Source organism: Rhinolophus ferrumequinum, chromosome 13 (genome assembly GCF_004115265.2).
Source record: "Rhinolophus ferrumequinum isolate MPI-CBG mRhiFer1 chromosome 13, mRhiFer1_v1.p, whole genome shotgun sequence".
Classification (NCBI taxonomy): domain Eukaryota; kingdom Metazoa; phylum Chordata; class Mammalia; order Chiroptera; family Rhinolophidae; genus Rhinolophus; species Rhinolophus ferrumequinum.
The window spans coordinates 2,860,598-2,880,589 of NC_046296.1; the positions used below are offsets into that span (position 1 = coordinate 2,860,598).

Sequence of the window (19,992 nt, forward strand, 5' to 3'; positions counted from 1 at the left end):
ATTTCTAAATCCTCCATGCATCCTAGGGCATGCCTTGCTTCTCCTGTTCCAGAAACAGGTGGGCAAAGTCCAATTTTATTCTAAAAATATCTTTTTTTAAATCATTTTACAGATTTTTATTCTCCAGACTGTAGGGTCCTAAACATTGGGCATGCCCTCATACACCCTCCCTAATCTGTTCAGCACATAAAAACCACCATTGGTTTGCAATGAGTAACTGAAGACCTGATGTACTTAGATAGGTGTCAGAAGAGGCAAAGATGTTTATTGTGGCTTTGTTTATAATAATTAAAAACTAGAAACAACTTAATTTCCTATGGTAGAGATTGGTTAAATAATTTTTAGTGTATTGACACAAAGGGATATCATTCATACCATTCAAATTATCTTGTAGATACGTATTTATTAACATGGAATGAATAACTCAGACCCTATTTGAATCTTTTGGTATCTTAGTATGTGCCACCTCTTTATGAATGACGTCCATACCTTTCCTTAATGCTATTTAAAATAGTTATTTCACTGTCTTTGTCCTTGTCAAGCATCAGGTGGCACCTTGTAGTATGTTCCAGTATGTTAAGTAAATCTGATATAAATACCTTATAATTATACCAGGGGTGCCAAAAAAAAATGTATACAAGTGGACACTTCGGTCAGCATTACTCAAGCAGTAGTTCGCCATAATCAGAAGTGTTTGGACACTGATGGTAACCACTTTGCGCACCTCTTGTAATTGCACAAGTCAAATGTGACTTGTATTCATCTTTTGTTGTCAGTATATATTGAGTATCAGTATATATTGAGTTTTTCTTTTTTAAAATGTGCATATATTTTTTGGCACCCTCTATGCAGGCTTATCATGTCCATTCTTGACTTGCCTGAGTAGAAAGCTGAGGTTTTGATAAACTACCTCTTCTGGAATTCATGATCTGGATTCTGATCCTACTGCAGACCTGCCCCAGATCTAACCTGATGACTTCAAAATACAGCCATTAGAAAAGCAGGCATTTAGCAGTCTAGACAGGAAACCTGCGGGCCAAAACCAACTTTCAAGATAAATGAATACTTGATCTGAAATAAAGGAGTACACAGAGAAATCTCTAACTTTGTGGATGACTTTCAATTTTTCCTGATAATAAAATGTCAAGCTGATGAACTTCAAGAAGGTCTGGCAAAGCAACAAGTCGTGAGCAGGAGATTATAGCTGTTTTTCTCTGTGAGTATTTTATGATTATACTTCTCCTTAAAATGCCTTCCAGAGAAGTCACCTATACTATTTTTATCAGATAAAGATACCCAACCCATCCATTACAACCTGGAGATGAAATGCAACCATTTATTGTGACCATTTTTTAGCAACATTCTCCTATTGTCCCATTGAGTCAAAGGGCAACAAAGCCACTACTGTCGTAAACAAACCATCATCCTGTTTACACACAACCGAGGTTCAGTTACATTTGGTAAATGGTGTGAACTTTGGGATACCACATTTTTAAAAAGACAGAATGAGGGTCAAGGAAGTTCTCAGCAGGAAAAATGATTGCCTGTGGAGAGGTGCACATGGTGGGGAAATAACACTAGACTAGAAGACAGAGGACTAGGGTGAAAATCCCAGCCAGGTCACTGACCACGGGCACGGGGGTGGCCTGGACAGGCTTTCCACTTCTCAGCCTCTGTTCCTTCCGGAACTGAGAGGATTTGATTAAGTGACATTATGAAAGGGCTTTTCAAAATGGCTGGGACTTACTAAGGACTCCGGAACAGCCTTATTTTCTTTTCCTTTGAATGGAAGGCATGCTCTGGGAAAGTAGCCCACATGTGAAGACCTCTGACCAGTAAAGATTAAAAGGCTGGGATTACTAACATTATTATAAAAGCGAGGCAAGTGTGCAGGATGAGACCACTCTTCCCAGGACCTTTGAGCAACCAACTAGGGCCTTCTCCCACCTCCAGAGAGCCAGCAAAAGGACCCCACACCAGTTCAGCGCAAGATCAAAAACTAGTGATGGCCAGTAGAAAAAGGACACAGCCTGGCCAGAGGCAGCTATCCATGACGACTTCACATACAATTTTCCTTCCTGTCAGCGCCAGCCAACTCAGAGGTGGTAGTTCAGGGGAAACAAAGAGGCTGCGAGATGACAGACCCGCCATATACCCACGCACACAACACATAAACGAACACACACATACTCCCAACAGTGGATAATCATGAGATTAAAATGTTTAAATGAATAAGATTGAGTTTCAAAACTCAAAACTAAGCTGTTCCAGTAGCCCAATGTTAATGAAAAGCTGTGGAAATGGACTAAAGAGTCAATAGGGGGCTCTCCACCCAGTAAAAAAGGGGTTTATCAGGACATAGCTTGGCTGAGGTCATTGAAAAAAATAAATGAAACCAGGTCATGCCTTTGCTCCCCAAGGGAGAGACCCCTCACTAAATTAATTGCACAATTAGTGAAAGAAGGTGTTTCTTTTCCAACCAGACATATATGGCTGAGGTCACAGGAACTGTGACAAGGGCGCCTGCAAGCTGGTAGTCTTATCTGAACTGCTGTATTCCAGACCTCTTTGTGGCATGGGACACCAGTGCTTCTTGCTGGAATCCCTTCCCTGGCCTTGACATGAACTCCACAAACTATCTCCGCATCTTCTGAGTACCTATCTAGGTCTCCTCAGACTCCTGGCCTCTAGAACTGTGGACATTCGCCCAAGGTTTTGTTCCACTTTCTGCTTAGCTTTCTCTCAGAAAGTACATCCATAATCATTGCTGTACTTACCAACCTTCATGGAAACCTCCTCACAATATGTATCGTTTCTACTGCTTTGTATGCTTAGGTGTATAAATTGACTCTTCAGACTCATGTCCATCACTTCAAATGCAACACTGAGAATGGAATGTGTTTTCATTTCCTGGGGGCAGGTTCTTCAACTGCTTGATCTAAAATTCCAGACATGGATCACAGAGAGAAAGAAAGAGATGTCTGAATATTCCACTGGTTGCTAAATGTGTATATATTAGAACTTAGTCCAAACCGCTGAATTTTAACCTACTATTTTGGCCTAAATTGAAAGATGGTACATATTCTTCTAAGAAAGGAAGATAGCAGTGACTACAGGAAATAGAAAGTGGTGGCCGTATTCCAGTTGTCTATTGCTAAGTAACAACTTACTCCAAAATTTAGAAACTTAGAATAACATGTGTGTGACTTTATATCACAATTGTGTAGGTCCGCTGAGTGATTCATCTCTTCCACATGGTATCAACAGCCGTGGTAACTGGTGACACTCAGCGGAAGATGGCTTTGTCTCGTGGGTCTTTCATGCATCTGGCACCTTGGCAGAGGCAGATGGAAGACTGGGCTCAGCTGATACTCTCACCTGGAGCGTTTACCTGGGGCCTCTTCAGCATGGCAGCCTCAGAACACTTGGACATCTTGGCTCTAAGAGAAAGTGTTCCACTCAAGCCACCCAGTTACAAGCTACAGGATTTCCTAGAGCAAACCTTGAGAGTCCCGGAAAGTCATTTCTGCTTCATGCCATTGGCCAAGCAAGTCAGTAAGACCAAACCAGGGTTTGTAGGGAGGAGATTTAAGTACCACTTCTTGGGAGAAGGAGCAAAGGATTTGTGACCTTATTTAATCCACAGACCCTATTGACATACCTTTCACTATTTTATGCTTGGGTTGAATCCTCATGGATCAGTTAGTTTGTTCTGTAGATTACACAATGCCATCCTCACCACCACCCAGTGAGGCCATATCCCTTATGTACAACAGAGATTTAGCACCACTTTTAGGCCTAGACTAAGGGAAGGGAAGGGAAGTCAAGTGGAAAGCGTTTCCAGATACAGGTAGAGACAGGACTGAGGTTCCCCTTTTCCCCTCTCCCTGCCTTAAATGTAGGCACTGCCTTAAATGTACGTCTGGACTTTAACTGTCGTCTTGTAACCATGAGAAAAGGTCAAAAATTCAAGAGTCACTAACCCTGACATCGTTGAGCTGCCAAACCTCTAGACTTCTAGTAATGTGAGAAAAAAACAATTTCTATTGAAACCACTCTATTGGTTTTTCTGTTCCTTGCAACCAAATGTATCCCTAACTGAAACAAATCTAGAACTAAGATGACACATTTAGTTGCCGTTCCTGTGGCCCCCTCAAACTGGCGTGGCCCGGAGAAGCACATACAATCTATGAACACGGCAGGCCCACTCTTGTTCCACAAGCTCCTGGAGATCAAAGAAATGCTGTATCACCCCTGATGGGTCTCGTCACAAACCCCCACCAAGCGCATAGCATCTTGCTCATGGGAGGTGTTTAAAAATTGTTCTTCATAATTTTCTTCTAAACAGAAAGAAATAAAGAATCTGCTTTGAACTACTGGATAAAAAAAAAATGTGATTTAAGGAATGTTGGAGTCGGTGTTGCCAGTGGACATGGGGAAGTCAAGACACTCATGGTCCCCCAACTTCCCTCCTCTCCCCTACTCTATCACCAGAAGCTCCATATTTAGGGGGGTAGGGGACAGAGAAAGGGAGACTGAGGACAACCTCTCCTTAAATTTTTTCCCCTGAAAGACTGTAATTTCAAGTGTGTTACAGGAAATTTTTCTTTAGAGGAAAATGTGCTAAAACACAAAGTACCACCCATGCAGTATCTCATCCGGATCCTGTATCTCCAGGAGGTTTCTGAAATGAACCCAGGCTTTTGACTTTGAAGATAAGTCTGAATTTCCTCAGGATGGGCACTGCTGAGCCAAAGCTGACTCAGAAAGACATGGCAGACTTGAATGTTTACCAAGAAAAGCATACGCAGCACTTGACAGAATTCTCAAAGGACTTTATTCTAAAAATATTTTTATTAGCATCTGAAATAATGTAATCATAGCCTACTATCAGTCAGAACCCAGCAAGTACCCTGTGCCCAACAGTGATATTCTCTAAGACTTAAACAGGACACTCTAAGTCTGCAGCACAGAAAGTACGCCAGGAATCGCAAAGTTACCCCCTGCTCACACCAAGCTACTTCCCCTAGTTTGTTGGAAGTAAAGCAAAAGGGGAGATTTGAGTGTTCTTTTCACAATGAGACAAAGAAGCTCAAGGCTGAAGATGGAGCTGGCAGAACCTGGCAGCATTCAATCTTCAAAACAGAAGACAGCGACCTCTGCATGTCAGAGGGAGTGTGCCTGCAATGGTGTGCCAACCTCCCGTTTTGATTACAGAGAAAAACCTCCTTGTGAGCTCTCAGAATATCCCACCTCCCATGAATACCAGCAGCCAGCACAGTTCGTTCATTCATTCATTTGGTGCCCTTGACATTGGGAAATCGATAGACCTCTGCTTTCCAAATAATATTTATAAGGATGGATTCGTTCGAGTGGTCCAGGTACACATGTGGATAGACTAATGGGTCATTAGGGGAGAAGCCCATAGGGACACTCCGGGAATAGGTGGGAAGCTTCCTGGATGGACGTGGAGGTGGGGGACAGGGACTTTGCTTTCCATGTCTTCATATGCACCTTAGCACGATCCTTGGCTCATTCATTCGCTCGGTCATTCACCAAGTATCTACTGGGTGCTCAATGTAGGCTAAGTCAGTGAATGCAGCTAAGGACAAGTCACCAGGACAAAGCCAAGCTGCATAAGGTAAAGATTCTACCTTCAAGGAGCTTATAATCTCTGAGAAAAGACAACAAGGACACAGACAACTTCACTGCCCTCGGAAGAACATGTTCAGAGGGTAAGAATGTGGCATCCAGAGCTACCCGGCTTCCCCGAAAATAAAACCTAGCTGGATAATCAGCTCTAATACGTCTTTTGGAGACGTCTTTCTTTGTCTCGTTGTGAAAAGAACCCTCAAATCCCCCCTTTCGCTTTACTTCCAACAAACTAGGGCACATGGGGAGCTTGGTGTGAGCAGGGAGTAACTTTGCGATTCCTGGCGTACTTTCTGTGCTGCACTTACAGTGTCCTGTTTAAGTCTTAGAGAATATCACTGTTGGGCACAGGGTACTTGCTGGGTTCTGACTGATAGTAGGCTATGATTACATTATAAGACCTGGTATTTATTATATTATATATTATATTATATTATATTATAGACCCGATCTTACATTATAGTAAAATAAGACCAGGTCTCATATTAATTTTAGAGCTGATTGTCCGGCTAGGTCTTATTTTCGGGGAAACACAGTAGATAAGAGGGTTCAAATCCTACCTCTACTTACTGCCCTTATAACTCAGGCAAGTTACTCAAGTTGTTCAAGCCTCAGTTTCCCCATATGTAAATTAGGGGTGCTATTAGCAGTTGTCGTATTGGTATGAAAGAATGAATGAGATAATGTCTGAAAATTTACTTAGAAAGAACCTGGCCCTTTGGCTCAATAAAGGACAACTCTTCCAGCTGTGGTGGCTGCCTGGTGCTCTGGGGCACACAGGAGAGGTGCCAGATCTGGGGGATCGGGTCCCAGGCAAGACCTGAATAGGATGGAAGAGTCAACCAATTGAACAAGCTGGGAAGGCGTTTTCTGACCCAAGAAATAGCACATGCCAAGGCCACGACGCAAGAGGAAATGTGACCTGAGCAGAAAGGCGTGTTCAGCATAGCTAGCCCTGGGTGACAACAGGGGAGCAATTGGCAGGAGATGACACTGGTAAAGCTAAGATTCACTCACTAAATATTTACTGGGCACCTGCCCTCTTCTAGAAGCTGCAAACACAGCAGTGAACAAAACAGATACAAACTCCTGCCCTCATAGAGCTTACATTTTAGTAAAAGAGGACAGAAGTAGACAAAATAAATGAGATAAGTAAGCAGACCGGAAAAGACCTCTTAGCTTGGACTTTAGTAGATTGGCAATAGGCAGCCATTAAAAAGTTTGATCAGCTTTGGGCTTCAGAAAGATTACTGCCCCCTGGCAGGTAGGCTGGAGCAGGAAGCCAGCCTGGAGGCAGAGGCCCAGGATGCAGTCATGTCCTAGATGGAAACTGTGAAGCTGGGGAAAATATAAACCTGGGATGGAACTGTGGACTCAAGAAACGGTGAGACTGTGGTACATGTAAGACTTGCTCTTGGTGGGCAGCCTTGCGAAGGGTTCCTTACACAGACTGCTTGGTTTGGAATACTCCACTTTGGTGTCCCCGAGTGGCTGATTCTCTCGTGGTGTGTTCAGAATTCCTGGAGAGAATCTGATTGGTTTAGCTGGTCTCTGCCCCTCATCTGGGGCATTTCAGGGCCCACTCAGGAGTGAGCTTTCTTCCTCAGAGTCTTTGCACACATGCTTTTTGCTCTATGATACTTTGCAAGATGCTTTGGAAAGACAAAATCAGACCCTGAAACTGCTCTCAACTTACAGCCCCATAGAGGAGAAAAGAGAAAAATGTGATTAACGGCATAGAAAGTTGAAAGCACTAAGGCCCAAATAGAATTCAGCAAGGGACAGATTATGCCAGTTTGGAAAAGGCTTTGTAGTGCAGGCATTGGAGCAGTCCTAAAGTGAGACTAGAATTTGGAAAGGAAGAAAAAGCACGAGGAAAGCCAGTTGCAGGAAAGCCAATGGTAATACGAAAAGCTGTTCCTCTTGCCCCATCCTTTTAGTGCACAAGCCATTCACTCATTCATTTATTCATTCAACAAACACTAACTGATCGCCTACTGGGAACGAGGTTGTAAGGACCTCCTCTTTTCTGAATGTCTTTGAACAGCTGCTGGGCCATTTGGTTTTGGTACAAATGTCCTCAGCAGATGGAGGAAGAGGCCATGTGACACTGGAAACAAGGGTTTGGACGATGGCCTTAGAAAGGCTCTGTCCCGCTCTCCGGGTCTGGTCTCCAACGAACATAGCTCAGTGGGACTCATACTTGAACGAGAGTCCAACTCCTCTCCCCTGGAAAGAGGTTTCCAGGGAGAAACCCGTGATAATAAATACTTGGACAGGAACGATAGAAGTTGCAGTACAGTTGCTAGAAACAACCAAGAACTGCTTATTTTCAGGAGGTAAGATTTGGCCCCCGCTCCTGATGTTCGCTTCCATTTGGATACCGCGGGCCCTCGTCCCTCACTAGTCACCCTGAGGGAGGAGTGTGAGGGCCCCCACTGTGAGTTTCAGAGAGAAGCCGAGAGGGCATCGCTCAGTCACGCACGCTTGTTCCACCTTTTAGGGGCCAGGCTGTGCACAGGTAGCCAGCTGCTGCTGGGTTCCTCCATGTCCTAAATTCCCCAAGGCCAGACCCCACACAGGGGAGGCCTATGGGGCCCCACACTTCCTGGAACTGGGTGCCACACACAGAGCCTGACCAGCTCAGATATTCACAATCAAGAAGCTCCTTTGCCACACACCTTCCAGCGCCAGCTCTGCTGGTGATACAGATATGTTCAAGCTCTGCTTCTGCCTCCTCTTCTGTCCTTTCTCTGAATTGGTTCAAAATCAGCTGAGGGAAACAGCTAAGGAGCGTCAAGGAGTGGAATCTGTGGGACAATACACACCGAGTGATGGAAACATCTGATGTGGGCAAAGGATGGTTTTCAGGTATGGTGGCCCCGCTGGCCTTTTCCTTGGTGGCCTGTGGCAGTCCCTGTGGGGCCCTATGGCTGTCTAGGTTGATTTTCGCTGGGTGGTGCGCCACTTCCGTAATACAGACATCATAGTCTAGTCTGTATTACTCCCTGCCCTGCAGGATCTTCCCTGCGCGGGGGTGGGGGGACCTACTGCAGTTCATAGTTGATTGGTTTGCTTGTTTGTTTGTTTGCATGTGGTTTTTATATGGAGGCCGTTTGAGGCTTGCGCAGGGGCCAGGCCATGTAATGACCAACACAAAGACCTTTGCGAAGCAGACTGCTGCACCCTGACCCTGAACTACATTAGCTGCAGGCGAGTGTGCTTGGATTCCACGCCACGCTGAATGAAATCAGACTAAGCCTTTTTAGGAGGGCTGGTGCTACATTTAAAATGCAAGGCTGCTGAGTTCCTGCGCTGCCCACGGGCACCGAGAGGTCCCAGCCCTGCGCTGTCACCCCAGGTCGAGTCGGCAGAACCAGAGCACCTGCCCCAGCTTCTGTCTCCATCTGCACCAAGGAGCATGCTGTGGAGAGATGCATCCTAAATTCACGTGGTTTGGCCATAACCTAAGAATTGTGAAATGGTCCAAGAATTGCTGGGTGTGACATGGTTCTTGTTAGATGAGGTTGCCAGAATTCTTCGTTGAAGGAGCATCACTGAAAACTATATGTAATTAGGATGGTAATAAAGGAAAGGACACACAGACGAGGCATAGTAAAGAAGAGCCATTGGGACAGCGGTATGGAGCCTGGCCAGGGTGGATGTAGGACAGAGGGGTATTATCCCATTTGAGAGAGAAGGTGAGCTGGGTGAGCTGGCAAGCCCAGACTCACTGATTTTATAGCTCTCACATGGAAGACCCAAACGAGACGAAAAGCCAGAGGAGTATGCCAGGTGAATGAAAGAATGAATTAATGAATGCCTGGTCCAGAAAGCAAAGAAAAATAAGGCTTTCAGGCCCACAGGCTCTAGAAAATGGAAGAGGTTATAAACAGGGGTTCCAGCCCGGCCTGCTCATTGGAATCACCTGCAGGGCATAGGCAGCTCACTGCCCACCTGTAGCAGAATCCGTCCCTGCAGGTGAGGCCAGATGTCGGTGACACTGTTTCAGTCTCTTCAGTGGTCCCAGCACACAGCCACGGCTGGGGGCCGCCCGTTTACCTTGTGCACACACACTCGAAGCATCTCCCTCCACTTCAGAAACATCTTTATGGGGGAGAAGAGCCACACAAGGTCTTATTCATTCAAAAGCTGAGGAAAAGCCTAGGACTGGGAAGCACGTGGTGAGAGAGCCATCCTCACGGGGCCCCAGGGTCTGTGATCTGCGGAGGTGATTTTGCAGCTCACGTAGGGTTGGGAGAAAGCCCTTCCCTTGGGAAAGGGGCAGAGGCCTAGAAAGTTCCAAGCCAGGAAGCTGTGGGGACAGAGCCCCAAAAAGCAGTTTCCAGGCTCTCGGCCTCACATAGAAAGGTGCTGGCTCAGGTAGTAAATGGCCATCAACTGTGATTGGATGGCCATCAGCTGTGGCTAGTTGGCCGTCAGCTGTAACCAGTGAGCCATTGGCCACGAATATAACTGCCGTGGCTAGGCTAGCAGAAAAAGGGGGCTAGCAAGAAGATGGTGGCTGAGTCTGCAAGCGGCGCAGTGAGGGTTGAGAATTGTGTGGCTCCTGTTTCCAGTTTCTCCAACCCAGCCGCCAGCGAGAGTATAGTGGTGTGACTCCCCTACCTATGGCTCCGTGGGTGTTCCTTTTTGGCCTAGCCACATCCTGCATTTTTGTGTGGGGAGTGGGACCAGAGACCCTGCCAGGCGCCCCACACGACAGGCCTAGAAAGTTCCAAGCCAGGAAGCCATCACTGAGGCTCCAGCCCAGGACTACACGTGCCTGCTGACCACACACTGGGGAAGCTTTCTCACCAGGCAGGGCCCAAAGCACAGGACACTGGGGAAAAGACTCAACAAGAAATTCCAAATATGCTGAGTGGGAAAGAAAGGCACCAAAAAAAGACCCAGAGCCTGGGAGACTGTGCAGGTCCCCCTGGCCACACACACATCACTGAAGAAGGCATCGGAATCCTAAAGCTCAGATGAGATGCACAGATGGAATTTCCCAGAGGTGGTCAATGTGCGCTGCCATGAATGGCTGCTGGAGTAATTGGCCCAGTAGGGTTTACATTCCCAGGTCGTGGATCCTAGAAAGACCACAGTGGGGCTCAAACTTTGAGCATACAATGAAATCACGTGGAAGGCTTGTTGTCCCCTGGCACTGGGCCCACCCCAAGTCTCCTTGGCAGCTCTGTCATTTCCAGTGAGCCCCTGGCAATGCTAAACTGCTGGCCTGGGGTCTGCACTCTGAGAACCGGTGGCCTCTGCCACCCCCACCCCCCTTCTTCCCCCAGGAACCCCGGGGACAACATTTGCCTGGTAAATGCACTTCAGAGGCCAGGGGAAGACTTAAATTTAAAATTGGTGCAAATAGGGTCAGCTCTGTGATAATCTTGTATTAACACTGGGACTTTTTAAAAGGGGACATGTGAGAGACCAACTCTGTGTCCAAAGCCTAAGAAACCACACCCTTCCATGCAGAAGACTAGAGAAGCCTTCTCGCCAGGACCGAGCAAGAAGGAATTATGGAAGAGGAAACTCAGGCTTTGATTTCAACATTTTGAGGTCTGCTGTTTTTATACTTGAATTTACAAGGGCAAAATAATTTAATCTTCAAACTTCAAATTTGAGCTACAGAATATTCTTTTTGGGATATTGCCAAGGCTACGAATTACAAGGCTAAAGCTCCCTGCAACACTCACCTTTTACCGCTAACGCTTGCGAGAGTTACGGTGACTGCTTGACTGGCATGACGGTACTTAATAAAAATTGAGATTCTCCTTGCAAAAAATAAAATTGGGAGCCTATCTATTTTGTTGGCTCTTTACCTTTGGCCTTTTAATTTCCTTGCAGGACTACTGATGAGCTGTGTCAGACAAGGATGGACATAAGTGTATCAACCAGGTGTTTCTGGGGCTTGGACATCCAGGCCCTGCTGACCCTGAAAGGGACTCTCCCCACCCCCCACCCAGGGCTCCGAATTCTTAGAGCACACTTTTCAAATATAAAGCAACCAGTCCCGAGCTCACACCACAACCACCTCCTCTGTGGGGTTCTCACTCTCCAGGCCACTATCCGCCTGCCCTAAGACAACCAGGGACAGTCCCTGTGCCCCAGAGCCCACTGAAATCATTCAAACTAGCCAGCCCCGAGCCTGCTTGCCCCATCTTGCCCATTTCTTCCACAGAAACCACAATAAAGGCCCAAGCTTTCCTTCCCCTCACTCCCTCTGCCTCCCCACCCACGCTGGGACTTCCCCATGTGGCCCTGCATGGCATGGCATGTCCCTTCTCCTGTTACTCACAAGTAACAAACCACCTTTTCAGTGACAGTCGTCTCCTGATCTCTTGAATTCACCATATCTGAAAAATAATAAAACCCACATTTTAACACAGTCATCTGGGACAGGAAATTCAACAGGGTGAATTTTCAGCCTTGAGAATAGCATGGTTTTGCAGCTAAGTTAATTCACATACTATTCTTAATCATTTCCGAGCCTTCTGGGGGCTAAATCCACATTGCCCACCACAAGGCTCAGAAAGATGCTGGAAAGTACACCTGTACGTCTGTACCGGGCGAGCAGCCTCAGAAAGGTGAGCGGGACCGTGTGGTTGGGCTGTTCATCCCAGTCCGCACAGGCTGGCTAGAGTCCCACAGGCAGAGGGAACAGAAACCTGGGGAACACTGTAGGAGAGAGTGCACTTGGGTCCCATTCGTGCTGCTTCCTTCCCTGTGGAGGGACCCCCATTAGAGCCGCTCTTGTCCCCTCACAGATTCCAGATGCATCTTGGATGAGTTTGGAGAGGAACCAGACCTGCATAACTCAGGTTCTTGGTAGCCAGGCTGCCCCCAGGAAAGCAAACATGTGCTCTGCTCCTTCCAGTATTCTTGCCAGGGCCTCTTCCCAGCTGAGGCAGCTGTTCTGCAGCTGTGTTGAGCTCTGGGATTCCATGTTAGGACGTCCTGTGTTGCTGTACATCTCAGCCACACTCTCTACAGCGCAATATCTCAAATACATGAGCTCTGTGTCCTCATCTCTAAAGTGTGGGTTACAATATTTGCCTTGTGGATTTTTCTGAGGATTCCATTGAGTCAAACATAAACACATTTTGCACATTGCAGATGCTTAAATGTCGTTTTCCTCTTCTTCATTCTTGCTTTTTTCTCTCCTGTCGAAAGCTTCCTCTCCCTTCATCCTTGCAGCTGGCAGAGGTGCTTCTGGCCCCATGAAGCCTGACGCCTCAGCCTCACTCAGTGGCTGTTAACTGTAGGCTGGGCCGTTTCTGAAGAACCAGTGGACAGCCCCTCTGAGAGTTTCTTTGCAGGAGGCTTTTCTTTGCTTTGCTTGGCTTGGTTTTGCTGTTCCTGAGAAGAATGAAAAAGTGGTTTTCACAAGCACGTTGGGAAGAACCCCGCGGTCCGAGGCTGAGCCCTGTGGAAAAGGGGCTGGTCTGACTACATATGCCACAGAAGGAGATCTCGGTGAGTGTTCAGGGAGGCTCCTGGCTCCGCGGGTGACCAGGCTGCACTTGGACTGCTTGTCTACTCAACACCCCAGGACAATGCCCTCTGTAGGGTGACAGGGCTCTCTGGGAGGCTCGTGGCAGCAACAACAAGAAGTGCTGAAGAGATGGCATGGGTGGCAGACACCAGTGGGTGGGGATGACAACGACACGAAAACAAAAGTGGGTCCAAGTGAGCTATTGGCAGGAGTCATGGAAATAACCAGTGCGAGTTTGGAAGTAGCCAGGAAACTTGGAAGAGTCCTGCTGATGGACTCCCATTTGTCCACATAGGCTGGCAAGGCCTGGGAAAACCCAAGGAACACACATGTTATCTATCCGCTCAGCAGACACTTCTTAAGTCCCTCCTAAGTGGCAAGACACCATGCCAGGGGCTGGGGGTGCATTAACGGGCAAGGATGCCCTGCTCTGGGGGGTCATACAGTCGGTATACAATCCCACTCTCTGAAAAACCCCTATATATTCCGATAGCATATGAAATACTTGAGACATCAAGCTCATTTACTAGTGCATAAATTATTGTTGGTGCCTGTGACTGGTGTCCACGGCTATCCTCAATTAGTTCCTGGAGAGGTGGTGTTTGATTACACAGGGCTTGTTTTTCCTACAGGCAGTGCATGGACGTGTGAGGCTATCAAGCACTGTTCACTGCCCCATCTCCCTGATTTTGCAGGGAGAGGTGAGAAAATTCCCCTTCAGAAACTTAAACCAATAGAATCAAAATAAATAGATGAAATTGGCCACATTAAGGAAAGAAACCACCTTGTTTCTTTTAGTTTGTTCATTTAATGTGGACTCAGTTGCACAAAATTAGTCAGAATCCTTGGTTCAAGACATAGTCTCTTCATTCACCCAGGAGTGGCCTGTTTCTTCATCTGTTTGATAATAAACAATAATAATCCACCAGCCAACATGAGATCTAGAACTCGATGAAACTTACGTCTTCCTAACACATCCCACCCTGTCCCCTACCTGTCACCTGAACAATGGGTGTCTCATTATCTTGCTTTCTTAAAATATAGGCGATTTTAAACCTTTAAAATCACACATGTGCCCTTTAAATATACATGCATGCTTCTATGTACAGTTAAAATATAGTTTAATCTCATATATGCTTTTAAATGTAAATAAATATTAATATATGTATGTATATGTGTAGATAGATAGATAGATAGAAAGATTTAGGTTTTTTTCACTTTATATAAAAGAGTATCTATCATGCATTCTCAGCACTGTATAATTCACTGTGCTACTGCACCTCAGTTTACACACTTATTCTCTTGCCTAGTGGATATTTGGGTTGTTTCTATTCTGTTTTTTCCCTCTGTATTATGAAAATTTTTAAATATATACAAAAATAGAGTGGTATAAGGAACGCCCATGCACCCATCACAGGTATTAACAATTGTCAACACCTGACCAAACTTATTTCATCTATACTCCCACCCAGCACTGGATTATTTTGAAGCAAATTTCAACTATCATCCATAAATATTTCTGTATGTCTCTTAGAAAGGTTATGACTCTTATCTCAAAAAGTAACAATCTCAGTGTCACATGTATTCCTTGATGTTATCATAAATGCAGTGTCCAAATTCCCCAACGTGTCCTACGTTCCCTAACAGCATGACCCTACACTTATGAATTGCACAGGGGAGGAAATACGCAAGGGGTGCAGTCAAAGGGGCATCTAGAAAGTCATTTGTGAGTCTCTTCTGGCTGCAGTCAGCTTCTTTTCTGGGTCATTGGTGAAGCTGCCAAAATCTGAAGATGGAGAACTCTGAAGAGACCTGGAGGAGGAGTCCCAGGAAGAAAGGGGAATGAAAGATATGTGGCACCCAAGCCTGGAGATCCAGAAAGGGCACAAGTACCCGGAGCCGCTGTTTGCAATGTCCACACCTCTCTTTCCACCTCAAAACTCAGCTCTACCTTCAAACAGCAAAAGCAGCCGTGAACAATATGTAAACAGTGGCTGAGTTCTAATAAAACTGTATGTACAGAAACAGGGCAGGCTGGATAAGGGCAGAAGCTTGCTGTCAACCTTTGGTCTAAACAATACAACTATTTTTATTCGTGTATATTCCTCCTATGTTTTTTGATTATTGAATACCAGCATTCTAGGATGGTTCCTGGTATTATCCCTATTCTTCAGATGAGACGACTGGTGTACTATGAGATTAAAGGACTTGCCCAGAATCACAGAGGTACCACATGGTGGAGCTGGAATGGAACCCAAGATATCTGTCTTCAAAATCCTTGCTTTTCTCTCTTTTTCTAGCCACAACAAATTTTACTATTGCTGTAATCATATAAATTGTATAAAACAATACGGAATTTTTCCTTAACATTATAAATATTTCAGTCTCACATTCTTGATCGTTCTAATTTATCATTGATGCATAAGTTTTCATCATCAGAGTAATAAGTTTCATTGAACTACTTCATATATCTAATCATTTTCTTTAACTGAAGTATTTCCTAAGGTAATTCCCAGACCTCGCATTACTGGGCATCCCTATGATCCTTGCAGGGGTGTGCTAGGGAGGGGAGGGTGAACTCGGGGCATTTGCCAATTTCTGTGGTATAAACACTCCCATGGTGGCCAACTGTAAGCTACCAGCATGATAGCCCTGAACAAAGTTGGGAAGAGATCCTCCACTTGCCTCTTGCAAGAACGTGAAAGCTGGACCCGGTACCGCACTGGCCCTTTTGTTTCCCAGTACCAAATGATAAATGGAATTATCGCGTGTGAGAGTGACTGTTTTAAAATAACCTTGATATCACCTTTTGAAACTTGATAGTGTGTGAGTGCTTTGGTATCTCAATGTTGTTTTAATGTACACTCCGATTATTACTGAAACAGATCGTTGTCCACGGTTCTTTTATGTGTGTTTCTCCTGAAAATTTCCTACGCGTGTTCTTTCATTTACTAGGTTACGATGTTATAGTTATTAACTCCTCGAACTTGACTGACACAATTTCCTTTACATTTTTGCTTTTATTATTTCATCATGCAGAAATTGTAACATCATCAAGCCTGTCAATTCTTACTCCGGTGATTTTTTTTATCGGTAGTGAACACAAGACGATTCATCCTATTTTCATCTATTCTACAAATATTTATTAAGTGTTTAGTATGTGGCAGGCATGATTTAAGGTACTTGAGATACAGCCGTGACCAAAATAACATCTCTGCTGCGTTGGAGCTCCCATTCGAGCGGGGAAAGCAAACAGAAAATAAGCAGGTATATAATGGAAGTTCAGGTGGTGATAAGAGCTATAATGACACAAACAGAGTGAGGGCAGGAGGGATGGAAAGAGGTGCTATGTAGAGGGCCTCTGGGACAGTCACTTAAACGGGTAAAGTAGCGAGCCATGCAATTTTCCTACGGTTTGATTTTTAAAAAGAATTTAATTAGATTTTATTTTCAGTGGATGATATAAGAGGCTCTGTTATTTTTTTCCCAATGTGTATGCAATTATCTCAGTACCCTTCCTTTCTCTTTATTTTCAGAAGCTTTGTTAAGAAGTTGAGTCTATTTCTCAGTTCACTAATATGTTCTAATGTGTGTTTTTCTGACAATCTATTCTGATCGCTATTTGGGGGATCATCCTTTTGAAAAAAATTCACCAAATGTTGTTGATTCTTCTTTAGCATTTCTAAACCATCCTTCACAGTCTCAAAATGAAATTTCATCTTCCTAAAGAGTCAAACTACGTCTTCACTACCTTTGTATATATAACACCCGCCAAGATGGACATTTAGCACACTTTTTTTAAATGATGAATAAGTGAATTTCAAAACTCACTTCGATGCTTCTGACTGTTACTCAGGTCTAAGGGTACCTCACTCTTTTAAGTAGGTCACGAGTGGCAGAGAGCTACTCACCTGACCCACATTTGCTCCTGTCACTCAGTGTCAGAACAAACTTCACATTAATACTTCAGTCCTTTACTAGAAACCCTCTATAAACACAGCAGCTTTGTTAACAATTGAGGAAAAGAACAGGGTCCCTCACAAAGGCAGAGACACTTCCATAGGAAAGGATATGGTTTGTATTTGAACTATTTTATTTCCTTTATTTTACGTGGATAGGATTCAAAATCTTGATGGCCAGTCTTTAACACGGTCAAACCATATGCTTTTCCAGTTCTGTGTTTATACCGTCTGTGCATCCATATTCCCCCCAAAAGCAGGAGGACCAGCGAAATGGGGGCCAGAGCAATCCCCCAGGAGAACGTGGTGGCTGTAGGAAGAACAGAGTCACATCAGGGCTCCAACATTCTCTCATGGCCAAATAGGACAGTACAGTGCAGGTAGAGAGGGAAGAAAGGCAGTGGGGTATGTTCTTCTAATAAATGTGCACTGATTTTCAGGAAGTGTGTCCCTGACACCAAGATAAAGGATGTTGGAGAATGATATCTGTGGCATTAGGAAAACAAGCAAAGTGGAACCAAAATTCATCAGAGAGAAACTATGTGGGGGGGGAGAGGCGGGGCGGTGTCGAGGGTCTAACTTTGTTCCTCGTGTTGAATAGTGTGCAGTACGATATCGTCTGTTTAGGTTTCAACTAGCCAACTGTGACCAGGCCAGGGTACAATTTGCCCTTGTCCAATGAGCGTGGGTGTCATGAGGATTCAATAAAGTAACAAAGGACAACAAAACAAACTTTGGACAAAGGAGCTATAGGTGTCAAGATTATTGCTTGGACCCAACTGTGTCATATTTTACTCCTTGGCACCTCTGTGTTGTGAAAATATAGGAGGAGACTAGGAATAAAACATTAACAAACACAAGAACGGGCGTTTTTAGATGCATCGACGATGAGGCCAGAATTCTACATTTTTAAGCTACTATTCATCACAGTGTGTGTAGGCATCCAGGAACTGACACCATGTCAGGCTGTCATCTCTGGGGGATTCTTGCTCCTTGAAACTCCACCAGGCTTAACATTTTCTGAGCAGCCGTTTGAATGCACCTCTCAGTCTTGGTGACAGGCTTTTAGCTGTGCCCTCTATGGCCAGTCATGGCCAGCTCAGCAAAGGACGTGCAGGGACAAGGCTCATGTTACAGAAATGTTTAAAGGTTCCCAGCATCAGGACCCCACAATCCACAGGTTCCTTTGGGGCACGAATCTGCTCAAGCTTTAATATGAAAGGAGCCCACTCAGTTGCAGGCAGACTTTGGCTTCCCCAGGAGAATCTGACTGGATAGATAGGAGGTGAGCCCAGGAATCCGTATTTTTCAACCAGTGGCTCAAATGGGTGATGCTGTTGGCGCAGAGACTTTTCTTTTTGGAGAAAAGTTGTGTCACGTTACCATTCTCTCCCGGAGGCTTAACCACATGCTCAGCTTTCCAATTAGTAGGACATCTACAGCTGCCTCCCCAGCAAATATGGAGAAATCTGCATTGATCTGATTGCTGCAGCCTGCCCAGGAAGCATGCTGAGATTCCAGGTGGGGATGCCATGGGCTTGTCCCCCTTTTAGGCTGCCAACAGACCACGTTACCCGCGTCTCCCTTTCCTGCTCAGGACTTAAACATTAAAAAACCAATTTGGTCAAAATGATAATGTGGATTTGTCTGCTCTTCTTTTTCAAATGTCCTTACATGGGCACTGGGTTGATTTCTTGCACTTTATTTCCTCTTAATGGATGAGCTTAACCCTAAAGCTACCCTGAACCCTGGGACTCTCCCAGTCCCTGACTCTTGGAGGATAAGATTTCTCAACTTTCTGATGAAGAATGTCCCGCCCTCCTCGAGGATGAAGGACGGCTGGTCCTGCAATCCAGGCAGAACCACACCAGGACACAGGGTTTCTTAGAGTTTATCACAGAAACTTTTAATCTCTTATCCAAAAATCGGCTTGCTATTTAAATTTTTAGTTCAATGTAATCTTCCAAGGCCAGACTCCACCCTACTAAAAAAAAAATCATAAAATACGAGAGATTCGCTCTCAATGCTCCACTAAGAGGAAACACATGGGATTTACTAAGTCATCATCCAGAGACTGGTAGTCTTGTCCTGCTGCCACAGAATAACCAACATGTTTTCCCTTTTAATGTCCCCAAAATACATACCTTCTTTGACTGTGGTATGTAGCATCTGAATACCCAGTGTATTACGAACGACACATGTAAAATCCGTGTTCAAATCCTCTCTTATGACTGGGTTGAAAATCAGTGGTATTTCAATGTAGTTCTCATTATTTTCTGAGTATTCCCTGAGTGAGGAAACACTGACTTAAATATGATGTATGCAGTGCAAGCTTGTCTTTACAACGTAGACGTCCAAACATTCCCAATTAGAAGGCTCCATTACGCTTACATTGGTTTCTAGATTCACAAAGCTGGGAGCACATCCTGTTATGTCTTACTTCTTTGGGAGAACTTCTAAGCCTGTTAGTCACTGTAATAGGACAGTCGTTACAAGGAAATTACAGGAGCCAGTTTACTTTGGACAATGGAAAATTTCATTTCTTAAGGCCCTTGATGAACAAAGAACCAATAGTGGGAATAGAAATGTCTAGTTTTGGGGAAACTTAACTGTATCACCAACAAATTGTTTGCATAATAAAGATAAGGAGTTTCCAGGAATCCGGTTTTCAACAGAGTCCCCTCCTTTCATCTCCACGGCCAACTCTCACTCTGTAAACTCAAGTTCTGAATGGAGGGCTGTATACTGACCAAAGAGAATGATTCTAGTCAACATAACTGTGATTTATAATGTTATAGGACTCTGAAGATGCTACACTACTATGTATTAGTATGAATAAAAATGTCACTGAGGTGGATCCATTAGGACTAATTT

General features: G+C 44.9%; 1 protein-coding gene across 7 annotated transcripts in view; it reads right to left on the reverse strand.

The window, feature by feature from the left end:
* Positions 1 to 12,711: 12,711 nt before the first annotated feature.
* IL1R2 (interleukin 1 receptor type 2) overlaps positions 12,712 to 19,992 on the reverse strand; it is a 40,789-nt gene continuing 33,508 nt past the window's right edge. For 6 of the 7 annotated variants that reach the window (XM_033124188.1, XM_033124190.1, XM_033124185.1 and 3 more), the window contains 2 exons: positions 19,263 to 19,405; positions 17,232 to 17,428 (listed from right to left, as the gene is read on the reverse strand). In XM_033124188.1, the coding sequence (XP_032980079.1) occupies positions 17,247 to 17,428; positions 19,263 to 19,405 (325 nt within the window). In that variant the 3' untranslated portion in view covers positions 17,232 to 17,246. Of the gene's footprint in view, positions 13,024 to 17,231; positions 17,429 to 19,262; positions 19,406 to 19,992 lie in introns of those variants that run through there. The other variant, XM_033124191.1, reaches the window with a different exon arrangement.